This window comes from Manis pentadactyla, chromosome 4, assembly GCF_030020395.1.
Source record: "Manis pentadactyla isolate mManPen7 chromosome 4, mManPen7.hap1, whole genome shotgun sequence".
Lineage (NCBI taxonomy): Eukaryota > Metazoa > Chordata > Mammalia > Pholidota > Manidae > Manis > Manis pentadactyla.
In genome coordinates, this window is record NC_080022.1 from 185,486,615 (window position 1) to 185,502,724 (window position 16,110).

The 16,110-nt window shown below is 48.7% G+C and overlaps 2 protein-coding genes across 6 annotated transcripts; one reads left to right on the forward strand and one right to left on the reverse strand.

The window, feature by feature from the left end:
• Nucleotides 1-1,085: 1,085 nt before the first annotated feature.
• JMJD6 (jumonji domain containing 6, arginine demethylase and lysine hydroxylase) lies at nt 1,086-11,518 on the reverse strand. Of its 3 annotated transcripts, none has more exons than XM_036900074.2 (7): nt 11,155-11,518; nt 10,275-10,663; nt 9,510-9,796; nt 8,300-8,435; nt 6,889-7,027; nt 5,891-6,018; nt 1,086-4,618 (listed from the first exon to the last, which is right to left on the reverse strand). In XM_036900074.2, exons 1-7 carry the CDS (start codon nt 11,281-11,283, stop codon nt 4,582-4,584), a joined length of 1,245 nt encoding a protein of 414 aa, XP_036755969.1. In that variant the 5' UTR covers nt 11,284-11,518; the 3' UTR covers nt 1,086-4,581. The 3 variants fall into 3 exon arrangements, 2 of the variants coding, with proteins under 2 accessions (XP_036755969.1, XP_036755971.1); XR_005027663.2 differs by lacking the exon at nt 1,086-4,618 and adding an exon at nt 7,766-7,859; XM_036900076.2 differs by lacking the exons at nt 1,086-4,618; nt 5,891-6,018 and adding an exon at nt 7,766-7,854.
• A 169-nt stretch (nt 11,519-11,687) lies between these two features.
• Nucleotides 11,688-15,974, forward strand: METTL23 (methyltransferase 23, arginine). 3 transcript variants are annotated; one of them, XM_036900080.2, is made up of 5 exons: nt 11,688-12,046; nt 13,961-14,065; nt 15,039-15,276; nt 15,359-15,443; nt 15,586-15,974. In XM_036900080.2, the coding sequence occupies exons 2-5, from the start codon at nt 13,982-13,984 to the stop codon at nt 15,749-15,751; spliced, it is 573 nt and encodes a 190-aa protein (XP_036755975.2). In that variant the 5' UTR covers nt 11,688-12,046; nt 13,961-13,981; the 3' UTR covers nt 15,752-15,974. The 3 variants fall into 3 exon arrangements, with proteins under 3 accessions (XP_036755975.2, XP_036755976.2, XP_036755977.2); XM_036900081.2 differs by lacking the exon at nt 13,961-14,065; XM_036900082.2 differs by lacking the exon at nt 11,688-12,046 and having other exon boundaries at nt 13,977-14,048.
• Nucleotides 15,975-16,110: the final 136 nt, after the last annotated feature.

Consider the following 16,110-nt stretch of genomic DNA (forward strand, 5'->3'; position numbering starts at 1 on the left):
GCCGGGCAGGCCTGACACTTAGAGCTTGGTCCCCTTTCGTAAACCAGTTTGAAACACTCTGCCCAGGTGCCCTTCTAGTACTGTCATCTTTGGGCATCTCAGGGCATCGTTTTGGCCCTGAGCAGTTGGAAATGTCAGTTGGCCAAGTAAAGCCAGGAAGGCTCACTGGAACTGAGGCACTGGACTGCCTAAAAAACAGTGGACAGCCTTCTTCAACCCGCTTACTTACATTGCCAGGACCTGGCCGGTGGCTGCCCTTTCTAGGTTGAAACCCAGCAACCTTCATCAGGCCTCATCCTAACGGGCCTGTCCCCAAAGCTGGGTTTCAGGAGCCCAGCTCCAAGTGCTTTCAGTCAAGTCTGCTTCAGTACTTTCTTTGCATAATTCTGGAGTGTTATGGGAGGGTGGAATGAGGGAAGGAAGTCTGGTGCTGGTTCTCCAGATCCTCCCCGGACTCTGTTGCTGAACAGTGTATATTTGAGATCAACATGCTGTAACTAAAAACTTTTCTTTACCACTTCCCAACTCTACTCTAGTTATTTTAAATAAACACAAGGCAGGAAAGCTCGTCAGGTACCATGCCAGCCAAAGCTCAGTGCGCAAACAACGGGGTTCCAGTGTCTGCTTGGGATGCATTTGATACCTTTGTGGAGACCTCCAGTTCCCGACTGGATACTGGTGTGAGCCACGATACTAGACGGAGCGCTGCTTGTTAAATGGAAGATGCAAGTACATCCTCAGGCTTCCTCATGAGCGCAGTGTGACAAATGGGATTCAGTAACAGGGCCCACTTACTTCTGCACATCACATAACATTAAGTGGGGGCGAGCAAAAAGGGAAACTAGTGGTGGCTGATGAAAAACGCCCCACAACTATGAAACATGGACTGGGGTTAATCTCTTGGCTACTGGCTTTCGAACACCATGGGACTTTCAGCCAAAGTGTTTGGGCCTTATTTTTGTCCCCTGTCCCTACTGTTTAAAAGCATGTATGTAAGAGCTCCTATTGTGCAAAGTTACATTCTATCAACTTTCAGATGAGAAGGAATCAAAAGAAACAGGAACAAAACAACATAAAAACCCAACTCCAAATCAGTTGCTTTATTTAAAATGATGAACAAGTTTCATCCAAGTGAAAGTTAAAAATACCAATCAAATGGCAGACCCGCAGGCAGGTGGAAAGGGGAGCCGAAGGAGGGGGCTGCTCCGAGTGTTCTGCCTGACAACCACAGGAGGCGTGCGGCACTCAGCAGACAGCCCCGGTTCTTCTGTAACCTTCAGTCCCCTCAGAGACAGCAGGCCTGGCCAGTTCTCCTGGGAGATTCAGTGGGGGGCTAGGTGGTTCATGTTTACGATATAACAGTGAGATAAAGCTGAGCCTCCAAGGCAGTTCATGTAGTTTTGCAGTACACAATGTAATGTCAGTGTAACATCTCGACAGAAGCCAGGGAGGGGGAGGATGAGGAGCAACCAGACTATACACGGAACCACCAGTGGCACCCGGTACATACACGAGACAACTTAGTTGTGGAAACGCTATGCACAATTTAAGGAACCTACACCTGCATGCTTACATGCCTACCTCCTAGAAAGCACTTTTACAACATTTACTGCAGAACTTGTTCCATCCCACACTCTTGCCTAAAGTCCTAAATGATATACCAAGTCTGTAAGGCTGTAAAGCACTTACACTGGCAACTTTCTTGCCACTCACTCCTTAGTTAAATACCCTCAGCTAACTGACAGAGAAGCCAAGAACTAAGTTAAAAATACAGCTACAATGTTCACTGTGTTCTTTTATGAAGATCTCATGAATGTGAATTCCCTAAGGTCTGGTTTTGGAAATGGACGTGCACAGCTCTGCCTACCCTGACCAGCAGCAGCCCTTGTGAACAAGAGCACATCCACTGTTCCTTAAGCTCCACGAGTTTGGGGACCTGGGCTTGTCTCTGCTGCTTCTCTAGCACCTAGAACAGTGCCTGGCACACGAACATTTGTTGACTGCTTAGTAAGTGGACATCTGCAAGCACGAGCACAATGTGAATACTGTCCCCATTTTGGGTGGCTCTCGCCTAGTGGTGTCACATGCCCTGGGCATCACAGCCCTGATGACCCCAGAGGTACTGTGTGCAGCACGGATCCCTGGGACTGATGGGGTGGTGCCTCCCTCAGTCCCAAGAGCCCAGAGCCTCCTGATGTCCTGGCTGCCCTAGGTCCCACTCATGTCCCACCCCACCCATCCTGCTCCTCCCTGTCAGTAGTTAGTAATCCAAGACCTCCTTCCAGGACCCAGCTCCTTGGTTTTCACATTAGCTAGGGTTGTGGAGGTCAGTCCTGAAAATAGTTTGATGTTGCATCTTCCTCTTACTATTGTGACACCACTCAAAAGCAGTAGCTCATGCCAAGTGGGCAGAAGGATTAACTTCAGAACAGATGAACCCTCGGTTCCCACTTCCCACCTTATCCTGATCACCCTGCCCTGGTCCTCTCCCTTCTCAGTTTCCCCACCGCCTCCCTGCCTCGCCTCCATAAAGGTGCGCTCTGGCTGGCCTGCAGTGCCGGGGAAACGAGGGGCTGTTCAATCTCTGGCCCGGCTAAACCAAATGGAGTGTCCCATGGCCATTCAAGGGGTGGCAAACAGCCAAACACAGCACGTAATCTGCGCTATACAGACTTTCGGGAGAGGTGACTGAGTATGTCAGTGGGCCGGTTCCCTTATTTCTGCATATTGTTTGTCAAACAGGAATCCCCTTTGGCATCTGGGCAAGGAAAAACTGGGTGGCTAATCTCTCAAATTCAAACTGCCATTCCGCCATCCCAGCCACTGCAAACGTGTCCCACTACTCCCCCTGTCGGCAACAGCCTTACAGTTTTGGTTTGTCCTTTAAACTGAAGTTTATAGAGAGGAGCAGTTTGTATGAATTTGGGAAGAAGGGGAATGTGAGAGTTCGGTAGCAATACTGGGGAAAAGAAAAAAGCACTCTGAAGATGGTCAGAGAAGTTTTAAGAGGAGGAACACCATTCAGATATTAATACAGAGGTTACACCTTCTGGGTTTGACTTTACTCACACCCAAATGCTATGGGGCCACCTGGGAAGCAGAGGGCGCCCGCTGCAGCCTGAGCTCTGGAGGGGAGGCGGGGTGCTGCGCCACGTGGCAGGCAGAGCTACGGCAGCAGCCAAGGAAGGGGCAGAAGGTCTCCATCCTACCCAGCCACTTATTTGGGCTGGCATTTTAGGATGCAGAAAACTGGACTAGGACAACTTAGGGGACCAGCCCAGTATCAGGAAGTGATAGCCGGTTAAAAACATTAGCATTTGGCAAAGAAGACACCTGGATTGCCCCTCTCATATTACTTTTAGGGGGGATTCTGAGAGGCCACACCAGGCAGTTCTGGTATGTCTGGTGTCCACACATACCCTCCCGCTGCCGGGGCTCTATGGCGACACCTCCTTCTCCCTCCTGGCTGCTGCTGCCCCTGCCTCCACTGCAGCCCAGAATGGTGCTCTTCACGGGGCACATCCCTGATTGACACACTCCCTTGTTTTCACTGAAATTTAATCGCATTTAGGAGCAGATTAAGGCAAGTAGGTGAATCAGGAGGGCAAAAGATGGAACATACTGGTCATCCCTAAGTATTCCTAACAGAGTTATTTAGAAGCCTAAACACATCCTAAAGACTAGTAGCACCATCTCTGAATTTATGGCCAGCATGTAACACAAAAGCTACTGCTAACACCTGCAGGTCAAACCAATGGAGACACTAATCATGGCGCGTCTCACAGAGGGAGAGCTTCTGACTTATGAATCAATGTGGTGAGAAAGAACAGGACGAATCTGTTAGACCCTGGCCATTTGTAATTTTAGTTCTGTGAGAAACCATTAAACACCTTTCTGACTCTGTTCATAAACAAATAACCCTGTGTATCATCCCTCCCCCAAAATACACTATCCAAAACATTCCTGCAATTGAACAGCCTCTCTGATTGTGGAGAAAAGGTTAACAAATTCTAAGCACTTCTACGAGGCAGTGGTGAGCTGCACAGGACACGCAGGCTGGGTATTGCCATGAATGCGTTTTTGGACGTATGGAGACATACAGGATGGTCACACAGTCACGGTACTTCTTACTGGAATGGATTCACACACAGATCAAAGTCGGCTCACCACTCTTAAGTGTCTGCTGGTTTGCTTGCAGCTGCTCTGTGGACAGTGAAGTTCTTTACCTACATTAGTGAGGGAACAGATGATACATGACATCCAAAGGAGCCCAGCTTCCCAGCCTTGTGGTTGGCCAGCTTGGTTTTCAAGGAGGCAGCACAGAACCTTCTTACCCCACATCACGCCAGCCTTCAGAGTGTCAGGGTTTCACTGTGCTTGCCGAGTTTTTAAACTTCTGGGCAATTTATTCTTAGTATGCAGTAAAAACAGTGTTTGTGTGAAGATGGCAGCTTGGACCAGAGAAGGGTTATCCAAATTCACAGCAGACAAAGGAGAAGGTAGGAGCAGAAGACGTGAAAACTGAGTTGGGTGGCACTGACAGCTCGCACGGGAGCCACCTTGGGGAGAGTCTCTATCTGCTCAGGGGTGAGCCCGGCCTCCACAAGTGTCCCTAATCCTGCCAAGGAAAGTACAACTTCCTGTAATCAGCATGTAGATGGCACAGCTCAGCACAAAGCTGGAAGAAAGGGTTAAGCCTAGAACCCCACCCCCACCCCACAACAAGGCCCCATGTTTAAGTAAAGGCAGGCTTTCTCCTACAAATTGCAAAGTCACACATCAAGGGCAGATATAAGCCTATTAATATCAGGAACAACTTACATAGGCAAGCTGAGAAATTAAGTACGGCTGTGAAAAGGACAACTATGGTGAGAAATGCATACTCTAGTCTGATAAATTCACTGGAATAAGACTCCTGAATTTCCCCAGGAAATTCCAGTTAGACCTGAGAGGTTGAGGAAAAGACAGCAGAAAAAGGAATGTGGATCTTGAACTTTCATAACACATTTAAGAATATACTCAGCTGTTCAGGGATACAAAGAACATTAAGAGGAATGTCACCTGCGCAGTCAAGGACTTCACTTAGAACCCTACAAGCTTCAGTGTCTTACTATCTTCGAGAAACCTTACCTCTTCATGCTACTGACAGACACACTTCAACTAGTGCATCAAAAATAGGGTTCTGGGGTTTAGACCCTCGCTGCGTGCAGTCACCCAACTTCACTGTAAGTCTACTACATGCCCAGGGACAGGGTGGGAGCTTGCCAAGAGATTACCTTAGTTTTAATTTATTTAGGTCCAATCTGGTTTCACAAGAAAGGCTGACAACAAGAATAAGACCTTATAAAAAACCCAAGGTCTTTGCTGCTTCCGGCCCGGCAAGAGCACTGAGATCAGCAATGGCAAACTGGGCGGAAAGACGGCAGGTCGCACCTGCTCTTCAGAAGACGCCGTCACTTCCCCTCTTGCCCACCATTACTGCCGCCACTAGCACTGCCCACTGAATGCATGCACGTCCCCATGGAGTCACTGCTTTCCCCCAAGGCCATGACAAGAATGGCAACAAGGGGAGGTTCTGGTAGTCTCAATGTAAACAATTTCAAAGCTATAAAATGAACTTAATTTTTATTAAATAATGTAAAAGGCTTCCTTGGTACCATCCACACAGATTCTTGCCTTTCAGCATGAAACAAACCACATTAATTTGCATTGGTAGCAGAGAAAGAAGCTACTGGGGCAAATGCTCAGTGAGTGGACTCATGTTCCCAGGGTGTCCTCATCTCTGGTGTTCGCCGGCCCCCTCTTCTCTGTGATCTGAAGGGCTGCCCTCCCAGGATCCTCCCCTCGTGTGGGCATGTTGTTCTACACGGACAGCAGCATGCGTGGTCACCTGGAGGAGCTGCGCTCTTTGCTCACACAGTCATCCTGGGAGGTGGTGTCCCCATTCCCCACCAGGCTGCACATCCTCCTCTTCTTCCTGCGGTGCATTGTCCCATCGCCTTCAGACCCAGACTCACACTAGACACGGGAGGCAAAAAACAGAATGAACTAGATGCAATCCACTTCTTCATTAAACAAACCTCCAGCCTCGGGAGACAGCACAAATATTGTTCACTTTCTCCCAGAAGCAAAACAGCCATTTATGATAGCTCCATAACACAGTCTGAATATTTCTCTTCTCAGATGTTTCTGGCTCCCAAAGAACTGTAATCTTCCCTCAGATGCCAAGCGTCCCTGCAGTGCTCCCTAACAGAAGGGTTATTTGTTTGAAATCGAGATAGGCATTCTGGGCGTACTCTGCAGTCAGCACTCTGAGATGGCACTGGGGATCTGGCAGTGCTGACACAGAGGCTGACGTGTGAAGGGGAGTACACCTCTTAACAGTCAAAAAACACTCCTCTCGTGCCGAGAAAAGACTCAGTCAGTAGAGTATGAGAAGTTAAAAAATAGAAGTTCCACCTGTCAATGGCACAGGACCCTGCTACCCAGTATTCTGTTTTTTTAGCAAGTCACTCAATTTGCTAAATTTCTAGGGTTACAGTTTACCATCCACAGAGAGAATTCTTAACCTGGACTTTGAGGCCAGAATGCTCAGAGTGTGAATCTTGACACTGCTGTTCGCTAGCTGTGTGATCCTGGGCCATTACTCAATGAAATCCCCAAATTCTTCTCGCACCTTTGAGGTTACTGTAACGACTCACACACACGTGTAAAGCCTACTAAGGGGGCAAAATCCACCACGCTGCAGGAGTGGTGGCAGCTGCAATGCTTGGGACAAAGTGAAAAATGTCCACAAAAAACTTTCTCCTTCCTAAGGAGGAGAAAAAGTCCCATCTGGTTTTTGCGGGCGACCTGCCCAGGAGGCCTGGCGAGGGAGTCGGGGCTCACCTCGGAATCCGAGTTGGACGAGCTGGAGCTGGAGGAGCTGGAGGAGTCGCTGGAGCTGTCTGAGGCGATCCCTGTGGATTCTTGGAGGTCAACAGAGTCGGCAAGGACGGCCAACTCAGGGTGTTCTTGCTTCAAGATCCTGAGAGACAGGAAGTGGTGTTCTCAGCGTGGGGCCACGCCACGACCCCCACACACAGAGACCCAGACTCAGGGCTGAGACCCGTGTCTCAGGAGCGTCTAGGAATGCCAGGTGCCCTGCTCCTGGCCGGGTGCTCTACTGTGGTCAGGCACACGAGTCCACAGGCTGGGAACAAGAGCCCTAACGGGCTGCTCGGGCTTCCCTGCAAGGAAAACGAGCTACACGCCCTTTACTGCCACCTGCACCAATGAGCCGCAGGGGCTGCCGGGACATGCAGCAGCGTCCCTGAGTCAGTCTCACCATCTTCCCTTTGGAGAAACGGTCTCTCCTTTTTGTTTCTTTCTGAACCTTCCCTAACTGATTTGTTTTGAACCTTTCTTTTCCACAGCATAGCACTTAATGATATGGTGGACTGTGTTGAATTCTAAGAGTAGGAACAATTAGGTTTGACACCTAACAGAGGGGGACCCCCCTCACTCGAGGAGAAAACTGAGCTGGACTTGCAGAGGCAGCAGCCCTCCCCTCGGGACCTAATCGGGCATCCACAGTAAACCGGGGACAAAAGACCTGCTGTAGGCTAGGGCCTTCAGAATGGCCAAACCGCAGCACGCAGTGGCCTATGGGGCAGAGTGAGCGGGCCTCAGATGCCCGAGAGTCTGGGGACAACAAAGCCACCACCCTTGCTGGCCCTCTCAGCAGGGAGGCTGAGCACTGAACAAGCCAGAATCCCTCTCTTACCCCGAGAGCTGGTCCCTCCAGGTCAGGGTTGGGACACAGTGGCACGGGGTGGCTGGGGGTGGCTTGCACTGCCGCTGCCCGTGCTGTATCTGTTCTGTGGATAAACAGAGGAGCTAAGTCTCCAGGGCAGTCACCTCACTCACAAGAACTGAAGGCAGTAAGTTCAACTGGGAATAATGCTTCTGGGTTAAGAAAAAGAAATAACCAAAATAAAACCCAAACAAAACTTTCTCTGCTACTGTTAGCTTTGGGGAAAAAAAACAAAACAAAAACAGAAAATGAGAAATACCAATTATGACCATGTTTTGAGTGACTGGCTTTGACCAACATGCAGAGTCTCACCCTATCATCTCAAGGCTGGCAAGCATCTGAGAACTACCCTGACCTTGGACCCAGTCTCTACCCACGAGGGTCTGCAGCCCCCGCTTCTCCTAGACCTGTCTAGAATCAGCACGTTCCTACAGCAGTGGACTCTTTCCATTTGTCTCTGGGGTAGAAATTGGAACAAAGTGAAAAGAAGAAAAGGTCTCTCACCTATACCATTTCCTCGATAACTTTGGTCTCCCTCTTACTGTCTTGTGCCATACAACAGGGAAGTTGGTGCTGCTGGCAAAATTTTGGGTGATGGCAATAGTGGTGTCAAGATTGAGGACAACGTGCCACCAGCCTCCTGAAATCCAACAAATAAACAGTTAGCCAGGGTTTGGTTCTGTATGTGATCACATATAACATAAACTTTATGTAATGTCACATACGACATAAACTTCAGGAATGGGGATGCCTGTCCACAAGGGAGAGTCTCTGAGACACAGGGTCCAGCGCGGGGAATTCTACTCCTGACCCAGGCATCACACCCCACCTGTCTGTATCAAGTTCTACTGGCGTACAGCCGGGCCTGCCTAAAAAATGTTTACACATTGTCACGGCTGCTGTCTTGCTCCCCAGGCAGAGTACAACAGTTGCACAGAGACTGTATGGCCTGTGGTGCCTAAAATATTTACTCTCTGGCCCTTTACAGAAGAAGTGTGTTGATCTCTGTTAATTTAAAATTGTAATCAAAACTGTAACAGCATGTTTTTCAGCTTCTCAAGGAGAACACTCCTCTTAAATACCCTCACTCCCAACACTGAACCTAACAAAACAGTGTAGTTTTCAGGTGGGGGACTTCCTGCCCATAGGCATTACGTCACTATTTCTTTTCTTTTTATTAAGGTATCATTGATACACACTCTTTCACATGAAAAACATCGTGGTTATTACATTCACCCATATTATCAAATCCCCCTGATACCCCATTGAAGTCACTGTCCATCAGTGTAGTAAGATGCCGCAGAGTCACTACTTGCCTTCTCTGTGCTACACTGTCTTCCCCGACTGAGTCACTATTTCTTGACTCAACACACCCAGTGCTATACTCTATCAAAAACCCAACTTAGAGAAATATGCATAAGTCACTGCACACACACAGAGACCAGAGGAACTACTAGGGATGAAGATGAGTAGGATCTTTTCATACAGGAAGTTTATCAAGAATCATTATATGTTGAGGTTACAAAAAGTGGACAGCAGTCCCCTATGCGCCTGGCAACACTGTGATGTACGTCACTGTCAGAGGCGGGCAGCAGTCAGCTCAGTTAGAGTCAGCACACAGAGGGGTTTCTTTGACTTGCTCTATACACAATTGGGCTCCAAAATGACAAATTACGGAAGTCAAAGGATATATTATCTTTCAGTTCAGCTATACCTGGTACAAAGACAGTCTCTCCTGGTTTTTGTAAGATTTCCAGTGGTCTGAATTCAGGTGGCCAGGTTGGAAGCTGTGTCCGGGGATGAATGATATTAAACCAGGTAATAGCTTCATCTTGCTGGTTCCCTCCTTCTTCCCGGGTCACCTTGATGAGCTCCCTGGGCGTGCTTGTGGGAAACAGGCACCAGCGCTTATGGCCCTGAACTAAGGCATTCCAGGCACTGGTTCCCAGAGGGTCGATGTGAATTCCAGTTCCAGAGCGTGGTGGCCCCATCACAAACCACCTAAATGAACAGAAACATCCAAGATGTGAGAAGTTATTTAGCTATACATGTACATACACACCACAAAATAAATACTTGCTTTGTACACTCTATTATCTTTATTTCAAAAACTATGCAAGTGCTGGTACATGGAAGTGTTGGGTAAATTGTGCACATACTGATCCTGAACAGAAAAAAGAAAAATCACTGATGTGGCTTACTGCTGGACTTAAACTATTAAAACTTCCTTTACAAATCAGTGGTTCAACTTTGGTTGCACATTTGAATCACTCGGGATGCTTGCAGAAATCCTGATGTCCAGGCAGCACCCCAGATCAATTAGATTAGTCTCTGGCAGTAAGACACGGTAGGCATCAGCGGCCCCCAAGTGTATCCATGTGCAGCCATTGTTTTAGGAAAAGGTTAGGTGACTGAGCTCCACTGACACATGTTGTGGTGGAGAATATCGTAAATGCAAAGGCTTCACCAGGTACCTTACCTGTAAGGGGGCCTGCGCTTCTCCCCTGCATACTGGAAAAGGTCATCAGTGAAAAACTTGGGCACCCTGTAGTCTTCCAGAAGTTTCCTTCTTTTGGGGTGTTCGCCGTAGCTGCTGTCAAAGATGTAAAGGGGGCTGTCATCTCGAGTGCTCTCCATATACTCGATATAGTATTTCATCTTCATCTTCACTGAGTAGCCATCATTATCCTCACCGCACTTGAACTTTTGGTTCCGGTATTTCCTTTTAAGGCGCTCCAGGGTCCATTTCTCCTGAGCAGACCAGCCCTCTTGGGCATTCAGCAGAACCACGGGCTTGTAAGGTCTTTCATAACGTTCCACAAATTCTTCCACCGACAGTTGTAACGCGTCTGTCCTTTCCACATTATCCTGAGGGAATCAAAAAAGACCTATATAGTTATAAAAAAAAAAAGTCCAGCGGCAGATAAGGTTGTTCCCCCAGGGCCAATTAACAATGACATACCTAAGGAGCCAGATTCTAGTTCTGGCTACTCTTGGGGCAGGGCAGGATCTGCATGCGGGAAGATCGCACCCGGCGTCACCCCACCAGGGGACAGGAGCTTCGCATCTCTCACTCCTGAGCCTTGACAGCCAGTTCCCCCAAAGAACCGCCGTGCAATAGGGCCAAGGGGAGACAGGACTTTTCGTTGAAAGCGCCAAATGCATGATGCCCCAGGTGCCCGGGCAGGCGGTGGCTTGGGCACTGGAGGAAGGAGGCCCGCCCGGGAATCCGGGCCCCGACGACACATCGGAACTCCGGGAGACGCGCTCGGCGTGGGTGGGCCAACGGCCCCGGGAGAGGTGCGCAGCCGCCCGTTGATGCCTACGCCCGGCCCGGCCCGCGATCCCAGCCAGCTCACCGCCACTGCCGCCGGGTTCAGCGAGAAGCTCTCGTAGTAGTTGTGCCGGGTCCAGTCCAGCGAGTCCTTCAGCTCCGGCCGCGCACTCCGCTTGGCCTCGCGGATCCGCTTCTTGCTCTTGTGGTTCATCCTGCGAGGGTCACCAGCTGGTTCCGCGACGACCTCGGTGCAGCTCGCTTCCGGCCACCAACGCGCCCACTACCCGGCCCGGGCGGTGGCGGCACCGAAACGCCCTTAGCTCTGGCCCGTCGCTTTTAAAGTCGCCTTCCAGAAAATTCACTCCCAACCACCTCCCGGGCCTCGGGTTGGGTATGCGGTCGATCTTCCCCGCCCCCGCGCCTCTCGCCGTAAGCCATTGGTCTCGGAGCCTCCGGGATCCGCCCTCACAGACGCCGCATCTCCGCCATGTTGGGAAGGTCTGACCCACGGTGGGCCCCTGGCTGCTGCCCCTCCTCCCCGCCCGTTCCGGTTATGCGTCACTTCCGGAAGCGCCCAGCCAACTCGAGGTTTGCTTCCGGCCGGCGCGCCGTGGAGGCTAAGCTGTTCTGCGTGTAACTGTGTTTGACTTTGGGTCTGCGCAGCTCGCCGCGTCGCCGCATCGCCGCCTGAAGCGGTGCTGTCCTCACCTCTTGTCTGAGGTTGTAGCGACCCGAAGGGATCCGCGGGGGGCAACGTGGCGCCGGGAGGCGGCCCCAGCCGGCCCGGGGATTCCCGCGTTCGCAGCCTGGCAGCCCCGCGCCCTCATCTGCTCCCGACTCGCCCGGGGGCCACCCACTGCTCTCTGGAAGAGCGTGGCCTCCGAGGGCATGTGGTCCGGACCCAGTGCTTTCGGTTTTCGGAAGAGCCGGGCCTTGAAGCCGAGGGGGCCGTGCTGGAGGTCCGAGTCCCGCAGGTGCGTGCAGCGGCACTCGCCGGGAAGCGCCTCCGGTCCTTTGCTGTAGCGTCCCAGGCAGGAGCGGTTCTTAGCGGACCTGGGAGATGGGGAGGTGGGCCGATGGCTTCCTGCCTTAGGATGGACCACAGAGCGAAAAGGTTTGGTGTGAAGTCCTTTGGCAATCTTTGAGTAAAAAATTTGAGGATCCTGCCAGGAAGGGGGTCTTTCCACGCCTAATATTTCCTGCCAGAAAGGTGGCATTCTTGACACCCAGTGTTTTCTTTTACGGGCTTTAAAATTTTTATCTGGGACCGTGCATTCCAACCCTCACTGCCCTAATAAAGTTTCTTGAGTTGGCAGTCACTTCTTCCTTGCAGCTCACGACTGCCCCCAAACTCTAAATAATAATTATACTTTTTAAGGGTCAGGTTTTTGAAAGCATTTTCACGTTGCAGTGTTTCATTCGATTTTAACTTCAGCCTGTGAAGTAGGTATTGGTAGTGAGTTTAAAGATGAAAAATGGCGTAAGAGGAGTGAAAGCTTTGAGTGGAACCCATTTCAGGTAGTTTCTAAATGCCTCACGTTTAAATACCCGTTTGGATTTCTTCACAAATTTAGGTGGGGAAGATACTCCCTTGAAAATCAAGACCCCTCTGCACTCAGGTCTGCTACACAAATTACTTCTCTGGTCAGAAATCCTTTGTACTCTTGGGGAAAATATACTAGGAGAGGCATTTTCGTCTCTTTTAGTCACGTTGCACCTCCCACTCCCCACCCCCTACACTTAGAACCATCCCCAGCGTATTGTAGGCACTAATATTTTTGTTGAGTGAATTGAATGACTTGAGTTCAGACCTTCATTTCCTTCCCTTGATACTTTGGCCACTTCAGCCCCCTTTCCTACCATTCTACCAAAGGCTCTAGAAAGCATACTAGCAGTTTTGCGGTTTAATAATCGCTAACCTCGTATTCTTATTTTGTGTCTGTCACTAAGTAGTTTGTATTGAATCTTTCTAGTCACCCTATGAGATCTATCTTGGGAGTTGAGGAAACAAGCAGACTTGAGTGAGGTCACACAGCTAGTAAATTACACAGCTAGTAAATTACACATCTGGAGTTTGAACTCAGGCGGGTTCGTTCCAGAGGTGTGAGCTGTTATCTTGCCTCCCTAATCACTGCTCTCTCAGTTTGGTGCCTTTCTTCAGGCTTTGTGAGCTGCCTGCCTTCCTAACAAGGATGCAACTTTTCTCAGACCTTCTATCTAGGATGTCTTCCTTCCCAGGACCACGTTGTTTGCCACTGTGTTGCATACCAAGTTATGCCTGTGCTTAAAACCCTCCAATATGTTCTTGTTGCACTTAGAATAAAAGCTAAACTTCCTGTGGTCTACAAGACCCCATGGCTCTGGTGCCTGCCTTCCCTGACCTCCACCTGCACTACACAACCGTACCCTCCAGCCTCCACACTGCCAGTGCTTCCTGTGGTCAGGCCAGAGGCCTTTCAGTTCCTGCTTTCAGGGCCTTTTCCTGAATCATCCTCTCTCATCTAGGGCAGCCACCTTGTGGCTGTGCTCCCCCTCCCGACCCACCCTGCCATTACTCTCATGTCACCCTGTTACTCTATACAGTGTTATTACCACTGAAAATAATTTTATTTGCTAGTTTTCTCTCTCCCCAGTAGGGTATATATGTCAGTCCCACCTCAGCCTAGAATAGCCCAGTCCCTGGATAAATGCTTGCTGATAAATGAGTTGTGAAGAGTGCTTATCACATGGTACTGCAGTTACACAGATTCCCAGGGGATGTGGACTGGAGAGCAGGGAACTGGCATTTTGGTAATGGATGCTAGTGCTGGGCACAGAGTAATTGCTGTATAAGCCGATGTTCTGATTTCCAGCAGATGAGTTACGGCATACAAAAAAATTCTTTACAGGTCCTGCATCTCCAGTATGGAATGTATGTTTGGCCCTGTGCTGTGGTCCTGGCCCAGTACCTGTGGTTTCACAGAAGATCTCTGCTGGGCAAGGCAGTCTTAGAGGTACAGGTGCTCTTGAGATTTTCAAAGATCCTGTGTTAAGTCTACATGCTTGTCGGTGGCTTCTATTAAGTACTTTGAAATCAGGTGACTTGGTCAGCTTGTAAGGCATGTGTGCTAAGAATGCTTTTTTACTTACATATGCACTAGAGTTCATGAGGCCCAAGACTGAAATACTCTGGCCCTAACTTGCTCTGACAAGTACTTCTTGACCTTTATTCTAAGTGAAGCCCACTGACTGGTTTTAGTTATAGAATCTTGGCATGGAAGCATCTTCTAGGGTGTCTCAGCAGGGTCATAATCCTTACCATTTTTGGAAACTTTGATTACATATCCCATATTCTCATCACTCCACCTAAAAATGCATAAGGCTCAAAATGAACTTTGTCGTTTGCTCAAGTGGTTCTATATACCCATCAGAAGCTTAACATGTCACTTAGCAAAACCATGTAAAGGGAGGCTAGGGAAAGCATTTGCCATACTCATGGCCCAAAATGGTGGCAATTGTTGGCATTCAGAAAGAATCCTTTTTGCCCATCCTCAAACTCAAATGGGAAGCTTGTTTCGAATGTCACTTAGGGAGGCCTTCCTTGGCATCACTCCTTAGTATGTTTTAAGGGCCTTGGCTTTTCAAGCCCAGCTGGAAAATCCCCTTGAGCAGAAAGCCATGTTGTAGGCCTGTCAGGCTTCACTTACATGAAAGCAAATTTAACTGGTAGTAACAACCCAGCAGCTGGTTTTAGTCACCCATTGAGCTTCTACAGACCTGGTGTCCTGTATGGGACTCGGTTTGACCCAGTTAGAAGAATCACAAGGAAATACATTTTGTCCCAACAAATTCAAAGCCTTCAGTGAAGCTGTGTTTAATTATGGCAGTTTTAGACTTCACAAGCTCAAGAATATACATTGACCCTGTATCCTAAAGTCTTTGCAGTTTTAAGCTAAACTGTGAAATCCCATCTTTTAAATTTACTAGATTGGAGCTGGAGTGAGCCTTCCAGGAATCATAGCTGGAAAATGTGGTGCTTTAGTAATACTGTCAGACAATTCAGAGCTGCCTCACTGCCTGGAAATCTGTCAGAAAAGCTGCCAAATGAATAACCTGCCACAGGTGTGCATTGTGGGACTGACATGGGGTCACATATCTCAGGACCTTCTGGCTCTACCACCGCAAGATATTATTCTTGCATCTGATGTGTTCTTTGAACCAGAAGGTATAATAAACCTTTTTTGCTTTTCAATACTAAATTTGGCCAGACATGGAATGTAGGTCCATTTAAGTTCTTTCTTTTTCAGACTTTGAAGACATTTTAACTACAGTATACTTTCTGATGCAGAAGAACCCCAAGGTCCAACTGTGGTCTACTTACCAGGTGAGAAGGTAAGCATGAATATTCCTGGTTTATTCTTTTATTAAAAAGCCTTACTACTCATGCAATGCCTACTTTTAAGGGAAAAAAATGAACATGTATCTGAGGCAGAACAGGAAAAGCATGATTCAAGAAATTTTTTTTTTTTTCCAGTGCTGACTGGTCACTTGAAGCTTTGCTCTACAAGTGGGATATGAAATGTGTCCATATTCCTCTGGAGTCTTTTGGTGCAGACAAGGAAGATATAGCAGAATCTGTCTTTCCAGGAAGACATACTGTTGAAATGCTGGTCATCTCCTTTGCAAAGGACAGTCTCTGAATTATACCTACAAGCTGTTTTGGGACAATGTCAATGCTGATAAACAACCTAGCATGCCAACTAGGACTCAAACCACACTTCAGCCTCTTGAGAGTACAAGCAGTTTATCTGAAGATAGGCATAGGCAGGTCTGTTGGCCTTGGATTGTGATGGGTCACCTAGATAATACCCATCGGTTAAAGAGCCAGGAAAACAAACATTAAAACACCTATTAAGAAATAAGGACTCAGACTGCTCCTAAATCATGAAAATAGGACATAAATTATGAGCGAAGGGGTAGAGGAGGGACTGAGCTACAATCTCAAAGTGCTACCTTAGAGCACTGATTTTAGGGATAATAAGGTGCTGAAATGGCATTT

What these genes read in the sequence shown, in the direction of transcription:
- METTL23 (XM_036900080.2), top strand. Translation starts at nt 13,982, where the DNA reads ATGTATGTTTGGCCCTGTGCTGTGGTCCTGGCCCAGTACCTGTGGTTT. An exon ending in TGTGTTCTTTGAACCAGAAG is followed by an intron (nt 15,277 to 15,358) that starts GTATAATAAACC and finishes TTTCTTTTTCAG; the next exon opens with ACTTTGAAGACATTTTAACT. An exon ending in TCTACTTACCAGGTGAGAAG is followed by an intron (nt 15,444 to 15,585) that starts GTAAGCATGAAT and finishes TTTTTTTTCCAG; the next exon opens with TGCTGACTGGTCACTTGAAG.
- JMJD6 (XM_036900074.2), bottom strand. Translation starts at nt 11,283, where the DNA reads ATGAACCACAAGAGCAAGAAGCGGATCCGCGAGGCCAAGCGGAGTGCG. An exon ending in TGAACCCGGCGGCAGTGGCG is followed by an intron (nt 10,664 to 11,154) that starts GTGAGCTGGCTG and finishes TGATTCCCTCAG; the next exon opens with GATAATGTGGAAAGGACAGA. An exon ending in TTATCGAGGAAATGGTATAG is followed by an intron (nt 7,028 to 8,299) that starts GTGAGAGACCTT and finishes CCTGTCTCTCAG; the next exon opens with GATCTTGAAGCAAGAACACC.